Raw genomic sequence first — 15,938 nt, 5'->3', positions numbered from 1 at the left:
TTTTTCCTCTAACTGTTTCTTTTACTTTGTTTAGACAATGTAGTACTTTTTTGTCCTCTTACACCATACAGGAAAGTCAACAAGATCTGAGTTATCTCAGTTACAGAATAAATTACAGAAGGCAAAGGATCCCCTGAGGGTCGTGTCTGTAACAGCCAATCTCTATGGCATTTTTTTGGCGTTTTTGAGGGGTCCAGGTTTTGGGATCTTATCCTGGAATAATGGGGCCAGCACAGTGAGTTCATCCACAGAACTGGCTTGCGGAATAATAGGACATGTAGGAACCATCTGCTTCTTCTGCCGCAGCTGGAAGGTTCCCATCTTGGGTTATTCTTATAAAAGCATTTGTGACTCGTATGTACTGTGTAAATGGGCCCAGTCGCCTTGTGCACTAGCCAGGGAATAGGTGTCAACTCATTGCACTGTATTCCATCCAGGGTGAGGAAGTAAACAAAACAGGTCTTCCTAGTTTATTGTTCTCCTCCCCCATGGAAGGAGACACCCATGGTATGGGCGATTGCCCAAATGCTGTTTACACATCGGGATACCCCAGTGTGCACAGCTGCCCTAAACTCTGATCCTGGTTTCTCCGCCTCCCCAAATGGGTAACTCTCTGTAAAGCTGTAAAAACACATTTATATCTTCTCATACTTGCCAGCAGGAGTATCATTTTCTAGGGGGCCATTGTCCCCGCTCCCCACTGGACTTTCCATAGGTTTGTATGCTCCATTATGTCTTCCACTCCCTGCCTGTCTAAGATATAATGTAACTCCATATAATGTTCTATATGCTGACACAACTTCACCCCCACCCCTGGAATTTTTCTGAGAGGAGGCTCCTGCTGACAAGCCCTGTTGTGTAAGTTCCCACAAGGCGTGCCTCATACTTTCCACAACACACTAAGGGCTTGGTCATCCTGTTTGATAAAGGGTGGCCTGTGTTTTCAGGTTATGCCTTGATGACAGTCTGTTGCATGAACTGGAAAAAACATGGGAACAACAAAGCTGTGAGAATCAATTTTTGTATTGTGTCCTCCAGGCTAACAACTGCAGGAAAATTTGAGAATGTCATTTAAAATCTACTCTGTCCACATCAATTGATTTTGCTCTATGTGCACTGGGGTAGGGTAGTTTTGATTATAGATGTCAAGAAGTGAATCCATGTCTGAACTGGTAATATGCTCATCTAGACTACCCTGTGGAACTCCGTACCAGCAGTGTAATCTTAATTGTACGAATATGTCCATTTTTCTACTTCTCTAACAATGCTGGCATAAGTCCTACTGGAATGACAATGAAGCAATGAGTAACAGTTATCTACCAAGAATTCTCTGCACCTCTCCCAAGAAAGGTTCACCTGTGGCTTGGGGAATAGCTAAGGCTGCCTACAAGATGAGCTTCTAGATTCTACTCTTACTGATATCTCAGAGCAGTCTTAGGCAAAGTGCATCAACCCTATGATGTTTCCTGCTTGCTTTAAACCAGGGCAACCTGGACAATGTATCTGCCCACTTAGGAGAGAGCCTTGACTCAAATGCATGCTTGCACTGGTGTGCTCCTAAAAGCAATTCCCGCCTCTAGAACCCTGCTGTAGTCAAGAGGCACTCTCTGGATTTAGGGCCCAGTAGTTTTGGAAGGGGTTTCTGTGACTAAACCCAATCCCTGCCTGTAGTTAGATTAAAAACATTTGGTCACCCCAGATTGTAGATAGAGCCTGGACTTCTTTCTCAAATGCTGCCCTGATTTTTGTCCATGATTCACATTTTAAGGACATAGGATTTTAGGCACCCAACTCCTCTTCCTCCCCTTTATGTCCCACATAACACAGACTTGCATATTTTATAATTAAGGTTTAAACTCTGTAAAATCTGAAGACCTGAGTGAGAAAACTGAATTACTCTAAGTAACAAATAATTACAATGTACTGCAAATATGTCTTCTCCAGAATCCACTAGTTTGGAGACTGAGGGATGGGAAGTATCAGGCGATCTACCAAAAAAAAAAGGGGGGTGGGGATGGGGGAGAGAAAGCAGAATGAAATGAGAAGACAAATCAAGGAAGAACAGCAGACTGAAAGGCCTGGAGACAAAAGGCAGCATCTAGTGACCATGGATCTACTTGTAGTGTCTGATCATAAGATGCAGAGATTGTCAGGCGGTCACTCTATAGACCTCATCTGTCTGCTGAGATTTAGAGACTGATCTTATTGAACATGCTCTGAGGTTTGACAGCAGTGTCTTTTGAGCCTTCCTATAGGCTTCCAGATTAGCAAATCTGACCCATCTGGAGTTGATTGCCTTATAAGTTTTTTGAGACCTTTGTTATTTCCAACACAGAGGGGAACAAGGCATCAGATTTTGTCCTGCGCGGGGAGAATTTGATGGCCCTGTAGACATCTGAACTCTTTAGAAGGGTAGGTTTAGGAGAGCAGTGTTTTGACGGAAATGTCAAGGAGAACTCCATTAGGCAGGAATTCTGGAATAGTTCTGAGTACTACTTTGTCTGGTAAAAGCTGAAGAAAAGAGGATTTATTAGATAACACAGTTAACTTCTGGAGAAGTTGATTGGAATTGTCACAATTCAGGGAATTGCACCATTATTTCCCCTCAGTGATCCATCAAGGGCACCCCCTCTTAGGCTTCCAACTCCCCTGGCCACTGCCTGTCCTGGGAGGAGGCCCCATGTCTCTCTCCTTTCTGAGTGGGGTATTTTCAGGTTGCACAGTTCCCTGCCATCACTGTGTTATTCCCAGCAAACAACAATCTGCCTAAGCAGGTCTGATTCACTCCTCTTCTCAGAGACAATACACAGCATAGTAGCCCCAGTTATAAGTTTCCATGCAGTTCTTTCTAAGCAAACATATTTTATTCTGAAGGTCAAAGCGCTACAGAGAAAACATATTACAAATAATAAAAGAACCAACATTCATGCTAATAAGTGTAACAGAGATCACCCCTCCAACATGGGTTTTGGCAGGAGCAGTCCTTCAAAACCCCACCAAGGTGTTTTCTTGTATCCTTTGTTCAGAATGAGAACTCTGTTTTATGGGGTCTCACTAGGCCAAGTCCTTCTACCCTTCTCTAGGGATTGGGACCCTCCATGGACCAGAGGTCCTATCCATTTGCTGGATCAGGAAGAAGGCCCTGAATCAGTTTAACACAAGTTATTTATGCCAAAGTCTTTTCTTTGTTTGTGGGTCCCTGGAGATTCCAGTTTGAATTAGTATATGCAAACTTCTGCAGACAGTGGCTTCTAAATGCTTCTGACTGGAGGAATTATATTAGCATACCATGTCCCCCTAGCAAAGTTATATGCAATCTTCACAGTAACACAAACAATTACATTTTAATACAGTGGACCCAAAGGTATTACATGTAATTCAGTAAGGTTTATTTTAATTCAATATGGTTTGTCCATGGTATTACAGGACTGCCACTACTTAAAAAAGCAACATATCTTGAATGGAAGTATAGGGATGAGGTTGCCACTGATACAAAGAGCTATTCCATTAATATGTGGCAGAACCAAGTTAAATGTCCAGCTACTGATAGGAAATTCCAACCAGAGGAGAAAGGTTAGCCATGGCCTTCCGAAATCTGGCAATGTGAAGGTGAGATTCCAAACTATCTTTAGTAGGAGAAACCCTTCAAACTCCCAAGGGGCTACTTGTACTCAAAAGATGCTGAGGCTAAAACCTTTGATGGAAGCCACCATACAAAAATCTGTGAGAGATTTTGGAAAGGCTTGATTTGGGATTCTAATAATGTTGAACTCCACAGCATCAGAAGACTTCCCACATACAGTAGTAGATTCTGCAGAAGGAGTCTTTCCTGGTGTAAGGATGAAAATCCACCTACTGTTATAAGAAGTCAAACTGCTGGTGGTTCACCTTCTCTAACTGCAAACTGACTAGAAAACAGAATCCTCCATGGCATGCCTGGTACCTGATCCTTTTAGTAGCAGCCTGCCAGGAAACAACAAGAGATAGCAGGAGATCCGTACCAGGAAAGTGCTTCAACCCTTAAATTGCTTATTCCTTTTCCAGGGAAATCTTCTCGCGCTGAGCACCACTGCAGCTTGTCCCGTGCAAGCCCAAACTTCCTGTTTAATATGAAGATGAGGGAGTAAACATCTAAGCCGTAATCACCAGACCCAGTGAAAGAGAAAAGACCCTTGAGAGGAATCAGAGGACAAAGGGAATAGTCCCTCATCTTTGGGGGATAAGGAATCAGAAAAGTTTGGTCTCACCTGAGAACATGTACAGTAACACAACACACACCATGTGCTTCACAATCACACTATAATACAATTTTTTTACTGTGATCTCAGGAATATGTGTGTACTAGACATCCATGTGCAGGTGAACTGCATGATGTGCTATTTACCCCATGGGAAAGTAGGAGGACAGAGTTAGGGATTGCATTATAGTGTGACTATGAGGAATATGGTGTGAGTGTATTGTGTTATTCATAGTGGTAATTAATGACAGTGAATAGTTATTGGGCCAGGGAAAGACAGTGAAAATGACTCTACTGCCCATGGATGCGTTGGGGCACTCAGCTAGCAGGTTGGAGACCTCAGTTCAAGTCCCTGATCCACTAGCTATTTAATTATTTATAAAAAGTGGAACATCAATAGGAGAGACTGAGAAAGCCCCACACCAGAATATCCTATAGTCCCAAATTCAAATCCATTCTCCATTGGGGGCTGTGGGGAGCTGTATCTAGGACTCACAGATCACGCTGGACTAACACTTATCAAGAGGGCAACACCAGCATTTCCTCCAGCCATATGGTTAATCTAGTCCTCTCTTGCTATTGGTAAAAGTGCCTGAAATCAAAATGAAAACATTGAGATGGGTGAACATGAAACGTTTCAACTTGAATTTTTTTTTCTGACTTTTCAACTCATCAAAAATTTTGAAAAGTTTCATTTTCCATTCAACTCTAAATGAAACATTATTTTAATTGTTTGAAGTTGCCAGCAAACTGAAAAATCCATTCTATGCCCAGCTCTAGCCTGCACAACAGCCTGCATTTATCTGGGGTGGATAACCATGTGTCCCAGCTCTGAAACATATTAAAAGGAGCACTCTCTGTGATTCACTGTGAATCCCTTCATTTTACAAGCATTGTAAACCCACCTCTTGCCATGGCAGGTGAGGCTGATACAGGGAAGGGAGAAAGATCATTTCTCACACACCCAGAAAGCTTCTCTGAAAGTGGGGAACCCAGTTATGCTAAGCAGATGGGCTGGGAGGGGTACATTTGAATGCCAGCAAGACACATAGCTGGGAATTTGAGTCTGAGGGTATGTCTTTGCTGCATTTTGGAGCCTGTGCAGACTCTAACATCTTCTCCCCACTACACTGCTCCCCAGCCTTTGCACTACGCTGCTGTGTGGTGAGGAGGGAGCAAACGTCAACTGCGGGATTAATCTGATAAATTAAGAGCCAAGGGAGCTTGTTATAAACAGTATGGAGTGGGGCCTGCTTCTCCAGCCACACTGGTAGTGAAGGGGTGCATATAAGTGCATATGTTTGGGGTGCAGTTGAGTAGGAATTAAACAAAATGTGGAGAAACACCTGCACAGGCACGCATGGGTGCACAGGACAAGTGGGGCTGGGTGGGGCAAAAGGCAACAAGTAACGAGTGGTCTGGTTGGGAAAGGCAGAGGAAACAGGCAACATACCATAGGGGAAAGTGGATCACAAGGGGGTCCCCATGAGATGGGGGCAGCAAACTGCAAGGAGGCACTATTGGGGGGGGACGGAAGGGACTGCTGGGCAGGCAGAGGAAGAGAAGGAAGCCCACCAATCCACTAATGCAAATTGAAGGGAGAAAGAAGAGGAAAGTCTGATGGGGAGCACATGCACCCGCATGCCCTTGCAAAGAAAAAAGGCAACGATTCCACAGCATCTTCAGAGCAGGCGGAGGTAGGCAGGAAGGTGGATGGATGGCAGGAGCAGTATGGGGCAGGAGGGAGAGCTCCACACCACTTCTCCCCACCCCGACCACCAGCAGCGACCAGAATTCCCTGCCCAGATTGTATCAAAATGCACTCACAGAAAGGAGCTAAATTAAGGTTGCCTAGGCAGCCTAAAGCTTAGCGGTTCCTAACTTTTGGGTGCTTGATCTTGCAGTCTTATTCTCTTAACGTAGGGGGGTTTTATACTCTCTTAACATAGGGGGGTTTATATAATTAATTATATGTTAAGGGCCTGTAACTTTCAGTAGGTGTCTTTTTATGATTATTTCAGTCAAAATAAGTAGATAACATTATTCCTAGCCACTGTCTCTGAATTAAGAATCCCTTTGGAGATACACATGGGTCTCAGTGAGGGGAGATGCAGAGAATGGGGCATACACAAGTCATTTTACTCTGTATATATCTGTCTCCAGCAGGCTGTACGATTGTGGTCTCAGTGCTGCATGTTGTGGGGATCTCTCCTCTGTTCTCTGCACCAGCCAGACCCTGACATACCTAGATCTAAGGCGGAACAAACTGGAGTATTCAGGAATGTGGCAGCTGTGTGAGGGGCTGAAACATCCAAACTGCAAACTGCAGAGACTGGGGTAAGTTACAGCTGGGTCCCTTTAGTGTGTGCCTGGTATCATTGTGATGTTGTGAGTTAAACTCAGTGTACCAGGATTACAATGTCCTACAGTGCATGGAACCCAGCCATGGACCAGCCCCACTCTGCTCCCCAGGCAAAGAATAGAGACCCACCGATGTGTTCACTGCTTGTATTTTACTAGTTAGACAATTGAACAATGTAGTGGGCTCAGGCCTGAGTCCCTGCTGAGCAGGGAAAGCAGCTGGGCAGCTGCTTTAAAAGGGCAGCCAAGGATCTCCCTGACTCAGGGTAATCCTCAGGTGGTAGAAAGCAGGTACAGCCTACTCTGTACCACCCACTCCCTGCATCGCTCTTCCTCCAGGTAGAGGGTGTGGAGGAGTATGGAGGTGTATATCCGGGGTAGAGTGCATGGTGCTCCACTTATCCTAGGCTGGCACAGCATCTGGTATATCTTAGGGCCCTGAGGTTCCTCTATGTTAGACCAGAGGCCGTTTTGTCCCCCACCCGGCCCAGGATCAGGGCAGTGCAGAGGTGGCTTATAACCAGTTTCTTCAGTCTCCTCATCAGTGCTGAGTGTGAACTTGGTGGAATTGAGAACAGAGTCCAGTGTTTTTTAGAAAAAAGAAAAGGAGTACTTGTGGCACCTTAGAGACTAAAAAATTTATTTGAGCATAAGCTTTCATGAGCTACAGCTCACTTCATCGGATGCATTTTTTTAGCAAATCCCAGATGCAGCATATTTTGATGTTACAAACTCAATTACTTTAAGACAATAAAAACAACCCAGCATTGCCAACATCAAGAGATCAAAAATCATGACTTAGACCCATGAAAATTTTTTAAAAATATCAAATTGTGGTTTCTTTAGTGTCTTAACTTTTTAACCCCCTTCTACTCATTTGCCAAATGTAGTCGCATGTTTGGCTGCATGTGTGTTCTGTGTGCTGTCCCAGCGCTGTGCAGATTGTTGCACAGCAGACCTCGATCGAACCGCCCAATGAGAGACCAAGACCCGTTTCAGTAGCGGAGGCACCCGGCCAGGTTTATTACCAATGAAGCGTGGTCCTAATTCCCCAGATCAGTGTCTACAGTTACACTAGCACATGTGTGCCCAGGATAATGCAAACAGCTCAGTGAATGGCGGGACCTTCCATTCTGCCCTTGGTGGGCCAAAGACACGCCCTCTGAGACTCCATTTTATACACCGATACAAACAAGTTACGTATTGCCCCTCTGATGTGGCTAGGTGCCACTTTGTACATGTTGGTTCGATCAAAACATCTCTATTAATCATGCTGTCATCCTGACCTTATCTTTAAAATGGGTCAATGTGTTCCTGTTATCTTTGGGGAATGTGTTGGTATCGAGATGTTCTGGTACCACCCTTCTGGAATGTGCTTGCGTGTGTGTTCAATGCCTAGCAAGTCTTAGGAATGTGTATTTCTGCAATATCAGCCCTGTTCTTGCCAAATTTTGTCAACAGGGCCTGCCTCCAGTTCACAGCCTGATTTTACTTTATATTAGCAAAGCTTTGACGACTACTTTAGCCCAGGTCTTAGGCCTCTGATATAAGGGCTTATGTCTCAAGCTCTCTTCCTATTACACCAACATGAGTGAAATAACATCAGGTTGAAAAACCAATCTTCAATGTGCATAAAAATTCATGCCTCTCCGTGGTTGCTCAGATGGAGACGGGATTTAGTCTGTCCTCACCCATAATATAGAGGAACTTCTATTCCTTTCCTGTCACTGTCTTGATTATCTGCCCTCCATGTTTATTTCCTTTGATAAAAGAAGGGCTGAATTGTAAATAGTTTGAGAAACACTGACCTCACACTTGCACATAGAACTTATACTACTTTTTAGGGTTGATGAGTGACAGATATACGTATCAAAGAACTTGAAACTTATTCAAATAAGGGTATAAGCGACAAAGTCACAGTAAATGTACAGTGGGATTGGTTTACCCTTTTCCAAGAAGCAGAACTTCCCTGAGTCCCCAACCACCATGTCTCAGCCAGAGACTAGACAGCACTCCACCACTTGCATACCCCATCTCCTCCTTCAAACTCCTGCAATCCCCTCCTTCCTGCCCCCACATTGCCCTGCAGCCCATTTTCCTGCACCCCCTAAATCTGCCTCCTTCTCCCCCAAGTGCTCTGCTCCCCCTCACTTGCCCCATCCGCTTTTAGCCCTGTCTCTGGAGCTCCTCACAGTCCCTGTGTCCTGTCTAGTCCCCCGAACCAGAATGGCAGCCATTTTGCCTGGGCCTCCATCTCATTGAACACAGCGGGAGGTGGCAGCCAACTTTATCAAAGGCAGCCTCACTTCCACATGCAGATGGACTTTAGGGAAATGGCAGCCATGTTGCTGGCTTCAGACTCACTGGCAATAATAGGAGATGGTGGCCATTTTTAATAAGGGAAAATTTTCAAGTTTTAGCCTTTCATCATGTTTTCAGGTCAGGGTGGAGAACTGTCAGTATTGCAAACTCTAGTGATTTCAGGAACAACTTTTTTGTGTGGTCAAGCCACTAGAGAGGGACAGAGACACTCTGGGTAAGGTGGGTAGCACCAGTACTGGATTTACCATGGCACCGGGCCCACTCTCCAACGGGGCCCTGGCCCAGCCGCTCTTCTCTGCCCCCCCTCCTGCTCCCTCCTGCAGGGGCAGAAGCTTGGTGCTGCTGGCTCCTGGGGCTCTGTCCTGCTGCAGCAGGGCAGGCTCCGCCGGCAACCAAGCTCCCCCTCCCCCACCTCTTACCCCAGCGTGTTGCGTTCCTGCCCCTCTCCCTCTCACTCCATCTCCCTGCCGCCGATCATCTGTTTGCCGGCACGAGGGAGGGGGAGGAGACGGAGAAGAGGTGAGGGCGGGGCCTTGGGGAAGAGGGGTGGAATCAGGGCATATACCCTCCAGCCCCCTGCCATGAGGCCGCTCCAGCCCTCTGCCCTGAGTCCTTTACCCCTCTCTCACACACCCTGCCCTGACTCCTGCACCCCCCTCCCACACTTCCCAGTTCTCTGTGCTGACTCCTGCACCCCCTCATACCCCCCACACCCCATGCCCTGACTCCTTCACTCCCCTCACAAACCCACTGCCTCCAGTCCTGACTCCTGCACCCCCACACTTACCCAGCTTCCCCCATGCCCTAACTCCTGCACCCCCCCACATCCCCACCCCCACCCTGAGAACCAAATGGGAGCTTCTGCACCCCTCGCACCAAATGGGAGCTGCCCCAGGTAAGCACTCCACACCTCAACCTCCTGCCCCAACCCTGAGCCCCCTCCCTCATTTTAGCTCCTGGCCAGACCCTGCACCCCAACCCCCAGCCTGCTCCTGCACCCTAACTCCCTCCCAGACCCTGCATCCCCAGCCCTGTGCTCAGTGCACCCCCCACCTTCAGCTCAGTGCAGAGAGAGATGAAGAGAATGGGCTAGAACCAGGGAGAAGGTAGGTACCCGCTGTATGTGGGCAGGGATGGGGGGGAGGATCCTGTTTACCCCCTCCCCAGCCCTGCTGCACTTACAGTTTATCCCCGGCCCCTACCTTGCTCCAGGGACCAATCCTAACTCCCGCCCCACTGAGTTTTTGCCCCCGGCCCCTACCTTGCTCCAGTCAGCAGGGACTAATCCTCCCCTCATGCTCCACAGTGCTCATCTTGTCACTGGCCCCTGCCTCGCTCCAGCTGGGGACCAATCCTTCCCCCCACCATGCCCAGCTGTGAGGGTGGATAAAAATCAATGGCTTTGTAAAAAAAAAAATCGGATTTTTTTATTTAAATCGTATTTTTGAGGAAAAAAATCTATCTAAAGATAGTTTTAATTAAGATACATTATATCTCATCATGGAATAGGGATTATAAATTCTGATTCTATAGTATGAGACAATATATTCATGTAATGTTTAAGAAAAGTTTTATAAATGAGTTCTAAGACTGAATGGATTAGAGACCCAATCTTATGGGGTTCCACAGGCTTCTGTATAGATTATTTAGGTTAATCTTTCTATCTACCCAATGGGAGTCAGTGCTCAGTCTAGAACAGGGATCGGCAACCTTTGGCACGCGGCCCTCCAGGGTAAGCCCCCTGGCGGGCCGGGCCGGTTTGTTTACCTGCTGCGTCCGCAGGTTCGGCTGATCGCAGTTCCCACTCGCTGCGGTTCGCTGCTCCAGGCCAATGGGGGCTGCAGGAAGCGGCAGCCAGCACATCCCTTGGCCCGTGCTGCTTCCCGCAACCCCATTGGCCTGGAGTGGCAAACCACGGCCAGTGGGAGCTGCAATCAGCCGAACCTGCCAATGCGGCAGGTAAACAAACTGGCCCGGCCCGCCAGGGGACTTACCCTGGCGCTTGGTTGCCAAAGGTTGCCGATCCTGGTCTAGAAGATACCATCAGAGATGCTTAGTTTTTCAGTTCTCAAACTGTGGATTTGTGTCTCTAGAGGTAACATGCTTGTTAACAACAAAAATATTTTTAAATAAATAAATACTATATAGAGGCAAGAAATAACAAACATCAACTTTATTGTCCCTCTGCAAATTTGTGTACACAGAGTCAACCCCTTACCTCTCTTTAAAAGTGAAAAGTTTCAAAAAGTTCAACGAATAGAAGATTGTTAGGGGTGGAATAGATCTGGCCAAGGAGAAGAAGTCTGGAGATAAATGTGAGAAGCGAGGGACATATGCTTTTTTGTTAAAATATTATGTTTGCTGTTGAAGAAAAAAATCCAGAATACTTAACGTTGTTGTTTTAGTTAAATAAAACAATTTAAATGTCTGTTTGGTGATGTTCTCCTCCTAATTCAGCATGGCAAGAAAATCCTCCAAATATTAATGATTAACCTGTTGAATTGGAGATAGTTCACCTCCCAATGACTTCATAAATATCTGCTTCAATTATCTTTGGTAAACGAAATAACCAAACAATCATTCATTTTCTGATATAGCTGTAAAACTCATCTGAAAAGTTTTCAAAATAAATCACTGTTTAAAAATGTATAGTGTGTACCTTCTAAAAGTGAAACCTACATCTATCTCTGAGTTGTGAAGAATATGTATTAAGGTTATAACAACCAACAAGAATGCACTTTTATGTAGAAAACCATGATTAAATCGAGTCTTCCTGACAAGTGATTTAAATCATGATTTAAATCAAATCCACCCTGTTCACTGTGCTCTTGCCCCTGGCCCCTTCATTCCCCAGGGGGACCCACAAATATGTTTGGCTTTGGGCCCATAAAAATTAATCCAGCCCTGACTAGCACTACCCTTTCCTTAGATCAGAACTGTCAAGCTGTCTGTGGGAATTAGGAGCGTGGACACCTCCCAAGAGACACATCACTCACCAAGGTTAATTTGTATCCTAGATCTCACACCAAAGAAGCTGGCAGTGAATCCTATAGTAAACTATTTAGAGATTTATTACTAAGGATATGTCTATACAGCAATGTAAGCCCAGACTTGTGCCCCCTAGCCCCCCTTGTGGCCACACACCAATTGTGTTAACCTAGGGCTTGAACCTAGGGTCACAGGATACTGCAAGGCTGGAGGGTCCAAGCCTGTGTTAAGCTGGGACCTAGGGCCTGAGTCCTATTGGTTTTCTTTGTGCATTTGGCCCTGGCTTGACTCAGTCTCAAAAGTCCTCCAGATGTATCCCAGAGTTCCCTGGGGCTGCATATGCAGAGGTGCCCAGTCAGTGTGCACTATGAGGGTGCTGAGTGGAGGTCAGCCCCAAAACTTCCTCACAGCCTCCCGGGGATCCCTTATCCCTGCCTCACAAAGTGTGGGGAGGGAGGGTTAAAGGGGGGCAAGGATAAGGTATCCCGGGGGGCAGCTGGAGCACGCTGCACCCCAAGCCATGGGGATACAGTGCACCACTCCGCAGCAGCAGCCAGCCTGGGGTGGGTGGGTGGTTTTCCCTCTGAAAACCTTGGTTTTGTTTTGAAATGTTATGTCAAATGTCAAAACAAACAGACAAAACCAGCTTCATTGAACAGCCCATTTTGAAAATTAAGAATTACAAAGTTTTATTTGACTAGTCTGACAACCCTGAAGACTGATGTCCTAATTATCCTCAGAATAGGAGCACATGGGCATTTTTCTGCCATTGTGATTCAGCCTAGAGGTGCAGAGCCCAACTCTCAGATTAGTTGACAGTCATCCATTGAGACAGCCACCAAAGGAGCTAATTATGCAGTTTCTGTACTCGTGTGTCCTTACGGGCACCTGAATCCCATCAACAGCACCGTCACTGTTAAGAAATAGGGTGGACAATAGAGTTTTCCAACAGTGAAACACATTCGTAGGGCTAGAGTGTCAAAACTGGGGTAGTGGAGGGGGAAATGCACCCGGTACTCTGGGATAGGGTTACTTTGACTGGGGTCTGTGCACTGCAATGTGAACAACAGAGCCCTAGGTTTGAGCACGGATCAGAAAATTCTTAATTTAGGGTTAAAATGCAGAGTAGATGCTCAAGCCAAGGGCTCCCTGACACAGGTCCACTGACTCAAGTCCCACTAACCCTAGGTTTACATTGCTGTGTAGACATACCGCAAGAAAAATAAATGAGTTACTGAGAGGTTAAAGCAGATAAAATGTATGTACAAGTGAGTTACAGTCTATCATTTCAAAAAGTAGCAGAGATGGAGGTGATCAGATCACAGAACAGGGAATGAAATTGATCACATTTCAATTCAGCACAAATGGAGAAGAACTTTATAAGATGTACAGAGCAGGAACGAGGCACATATGGCTGTAAATCACTTACTAGTGGTAACTAAAATGAGAATAAAAATAAGAACAAATAAAAGATTCTGTCCTGCTAGAATCCAAACAGTCAAGAAATTAAGAATTTTTCCGTGGGTCTATATTTATAAGTTCTCACAGAAACCAAGCTGACAGGACCTGAGTTCTTTCTTCATGGTGGGAACAGAGCTGCCAACAGAATTGCCGGGCCCCTGGGAAAGGTTTGGGGGCTGGAAGGGGTGGGGCCTTGGGCAGAAGCCAGCCCTTCAGCACTACCCGGCCTGCACCACCCGGAGCTCCAGCAGCGATTTAAAGGGCCCGGGGCTCCAGCCACCACCACTGCCCCTTTCTCCCCTGTAATCCCTATCCGCGGCCCTGGGAAAAAAAGAATGCTCTTAGAGACTTTGAACTCACACACAATGACCATTTGTTTTGAATGCGCAGGATTTAACACCTTTCTGCTAGAGTTCTTCATTTGCATTACACAAGACTTCTTTTTTGTTTGATGAGTTACTTTGGTATATACAATTCAAATGTTTGCTATTACAGTATAACAGGGTACAGACAAGTTAAAACAATCCATGTAATCTCACTAGTTTTTCTTGAAATTTAAACACCAAACATATTTACCATCTACTTTGAACTATACTACAACACAAATCAGCTGGTCTGGCTTCCAGCTATGAGTTTGTCAGTTCTTAGCTGACACCTATAGCCTTGGCCAGAGCTGGCACTTAGTTTACCAGTATCAAAAGCACCATGTTCCGAACTGGAGCACTGGCACCTGCTCTCCCAAACTTGCTGGAGACAGACAAACCCCATTCTCCTGAACTGGCTGTAACAGTAAATACACGAGTGACATATTACTGTCTTCCTGTAGCTGGATGGAGTTTCAGCAGTGTCAGGCCAAGGCTGCAGCACCACAACAGCAGCTAAAAACTCACCCCTTGCTAGGAGGGGGCGTGAGGAGCCTGTGAAGCAATGAGAGCTGAGATCTTGCTGCTTCCATGGAGAGATTCTGTGAGCTGGATTTTGCAGCCCCTGCTCCCCATGAGCACTGAATGTCCCCACAGCGATGAATGGGACTGTCCGTGTCAGTAAGCGCTCCCTGCCCTGAGCAAGGGCTGCACAATCCAGCCCTTTATGTGCAGAAAGGACAATGCTGTCCCTGCCCAGAGCTCACAGGGTGAGTGGGGTGTGGTGGTGCAGACCAGGCTCCAGACTGCACCAGCGCTTCTCTTCCCCTCCCCCAAGGGAAAGGCACCTGCTGGCAGTGAGCTCAGCAGGCAGGGCAGTGACAGTGACACAGATCCTGTGAGCTCTGACAGCAGATGGGAAAGACCCCAGTGGTGGGCAGTGCAGTGAAAGGGACTGTGAGCTCAGGCATCATGTCTGCAGAGAGAACTAACATCCTTTTCTTTCCTTATTTTCCCCACAGGGTGGACTTTGGCCATCCAACTCCAGAGATGGAAGCAGAGCTGGATGCTGTGAAAAAGATAAAACCTGGTTTGAACATAAAGATATAGCTGGAGGACTGAGTGGGAGCCATTGCACCAAGACGGCTCTGGAATTATGAAATGGAGGGATCTGGTAACACTCCCCCCACGCCCTTTTAGTTTCTCACTAAAACTAGGGGGGGGGGCGAGCCAAGAACCATCCTTGGATCCGGATCCTGTTCCAATAGCTCAGTCATTATTTATTGTATGTTTCTTCCCCTACCCCTCACCCTCAATTTCATGCAATTCCCCAGTCATTAAGGCAGCATTCTGTGTCTGTCTCCAACATTTATTTATGCCAAATGGATGTTTCTGTGTCAGTTTTGCTGCAGTTCAATAAAGATCATGAATCAAGAACTATTGCTGCACTTCAGAGTTTGTATTTCTTGCCACAGTTTGTGCTGCTCCTGTGCACAAGAATTCTCCCATTCTCCAAGGCTTGGGGAGTCCTCAGGGATGCTTCCCAGACCACTTTCTTAGGGTCCCACTTTCTTATCCTTTATGGTCAAGAAGCTTGTCCAGGCAAAATGTCTGTTTGAGCAGCTAAAAGAGGGTTTGTTTACCCTTCTCTGGGTGCTCATGGCTTTATCAGGAAGGTGCTGTAGGTGGCCATAAAGGACCGCAAACACCCATTTGAGAGTGGAAAACAAAACAAAAAAACAGGACACGGAGATGATTTAAGGCATGGCCAACCACTTGGTTGATGTGCCCACACCGATGCTGCTTTCCAGCTATGCCTGGTGCATGACTAATATAGCAGCACAAGTGAAGACATTCACCTCACAGCCACTCACTTGCTCATACAGCTACACACCCCTGAAGACCCTAACACGCACTGATTAAAATACCCCCAAACACACAGACTATGGGGTGAAGTGAGACACAGAGAGCTCATATGTGCTTGTGGGGTTGGCCTGGGCAGAAGCAGGACTGGGCTTTGCCTAGCTATGAGCTAAAAAGAATTAGAAGAAAATACACATTTTAAAAGCAGGTTGGAGAGGAGCAGGCTGGGGATAGTTGGGGACTGTAGCCCGAAAGTCCCTTGACCAAATGAGTTGAAGTTTCAACTGCCAACTCCACCCTAGGATCTCTATTGGCCTAGCAATTTTCAGGCCAATCTGACAGTG

General features: G+C 46.3%; 1 protein-coding gene across 1 annotated transcript in view; it reads left to right on the top strand.

Annotated features, from left to right (window-relative positions):
• Window positions 1-15,165, top strand: part of LOC119857280 (NACHT, LRR and PYD domains-containing protein 3-like) — a 258,531-nt gene extending 243,366 nt beyond the window's left edge. The window contains exons 14-15 of the mRNA XM_043516752.1: window positions 6,404-6,574; window positions 14,754-15,165. Coding sequence (XP_043372687.1) covers window positions 6,404-6,574; window positions 14,754-14,841 — 259 coding nt within the window. The 3' untranslated portion in view covers window positions 14,842-15,165. The remainder of the gene's footprint in view (window positions 1-6,403; window positions 6,575-14,753) is intronic.
• Window positions 15,166-15,938: the final 773 nt, after the last annotated feature.

This window comes from Dermochelys coriacea, chromosome 6, assembly GCF_009764565.3.
Source record: "Dermochelys coriacea isolate rDerCor1 chromosome 6, rDerCor1.pri.v4, whole genome shotgun sequence".
In the NCBI taxonomy this organism is placed as follows: Eukaryota; Metazoa; Chordata; order Testudines; family Dermochelyidae; genus Dermochelys; species Dermochelys coriacea.
Note: the sequence above shows the minus strand (reverse complement) of the source record. Positions and strands in the feature narration are given on the sequence as shown.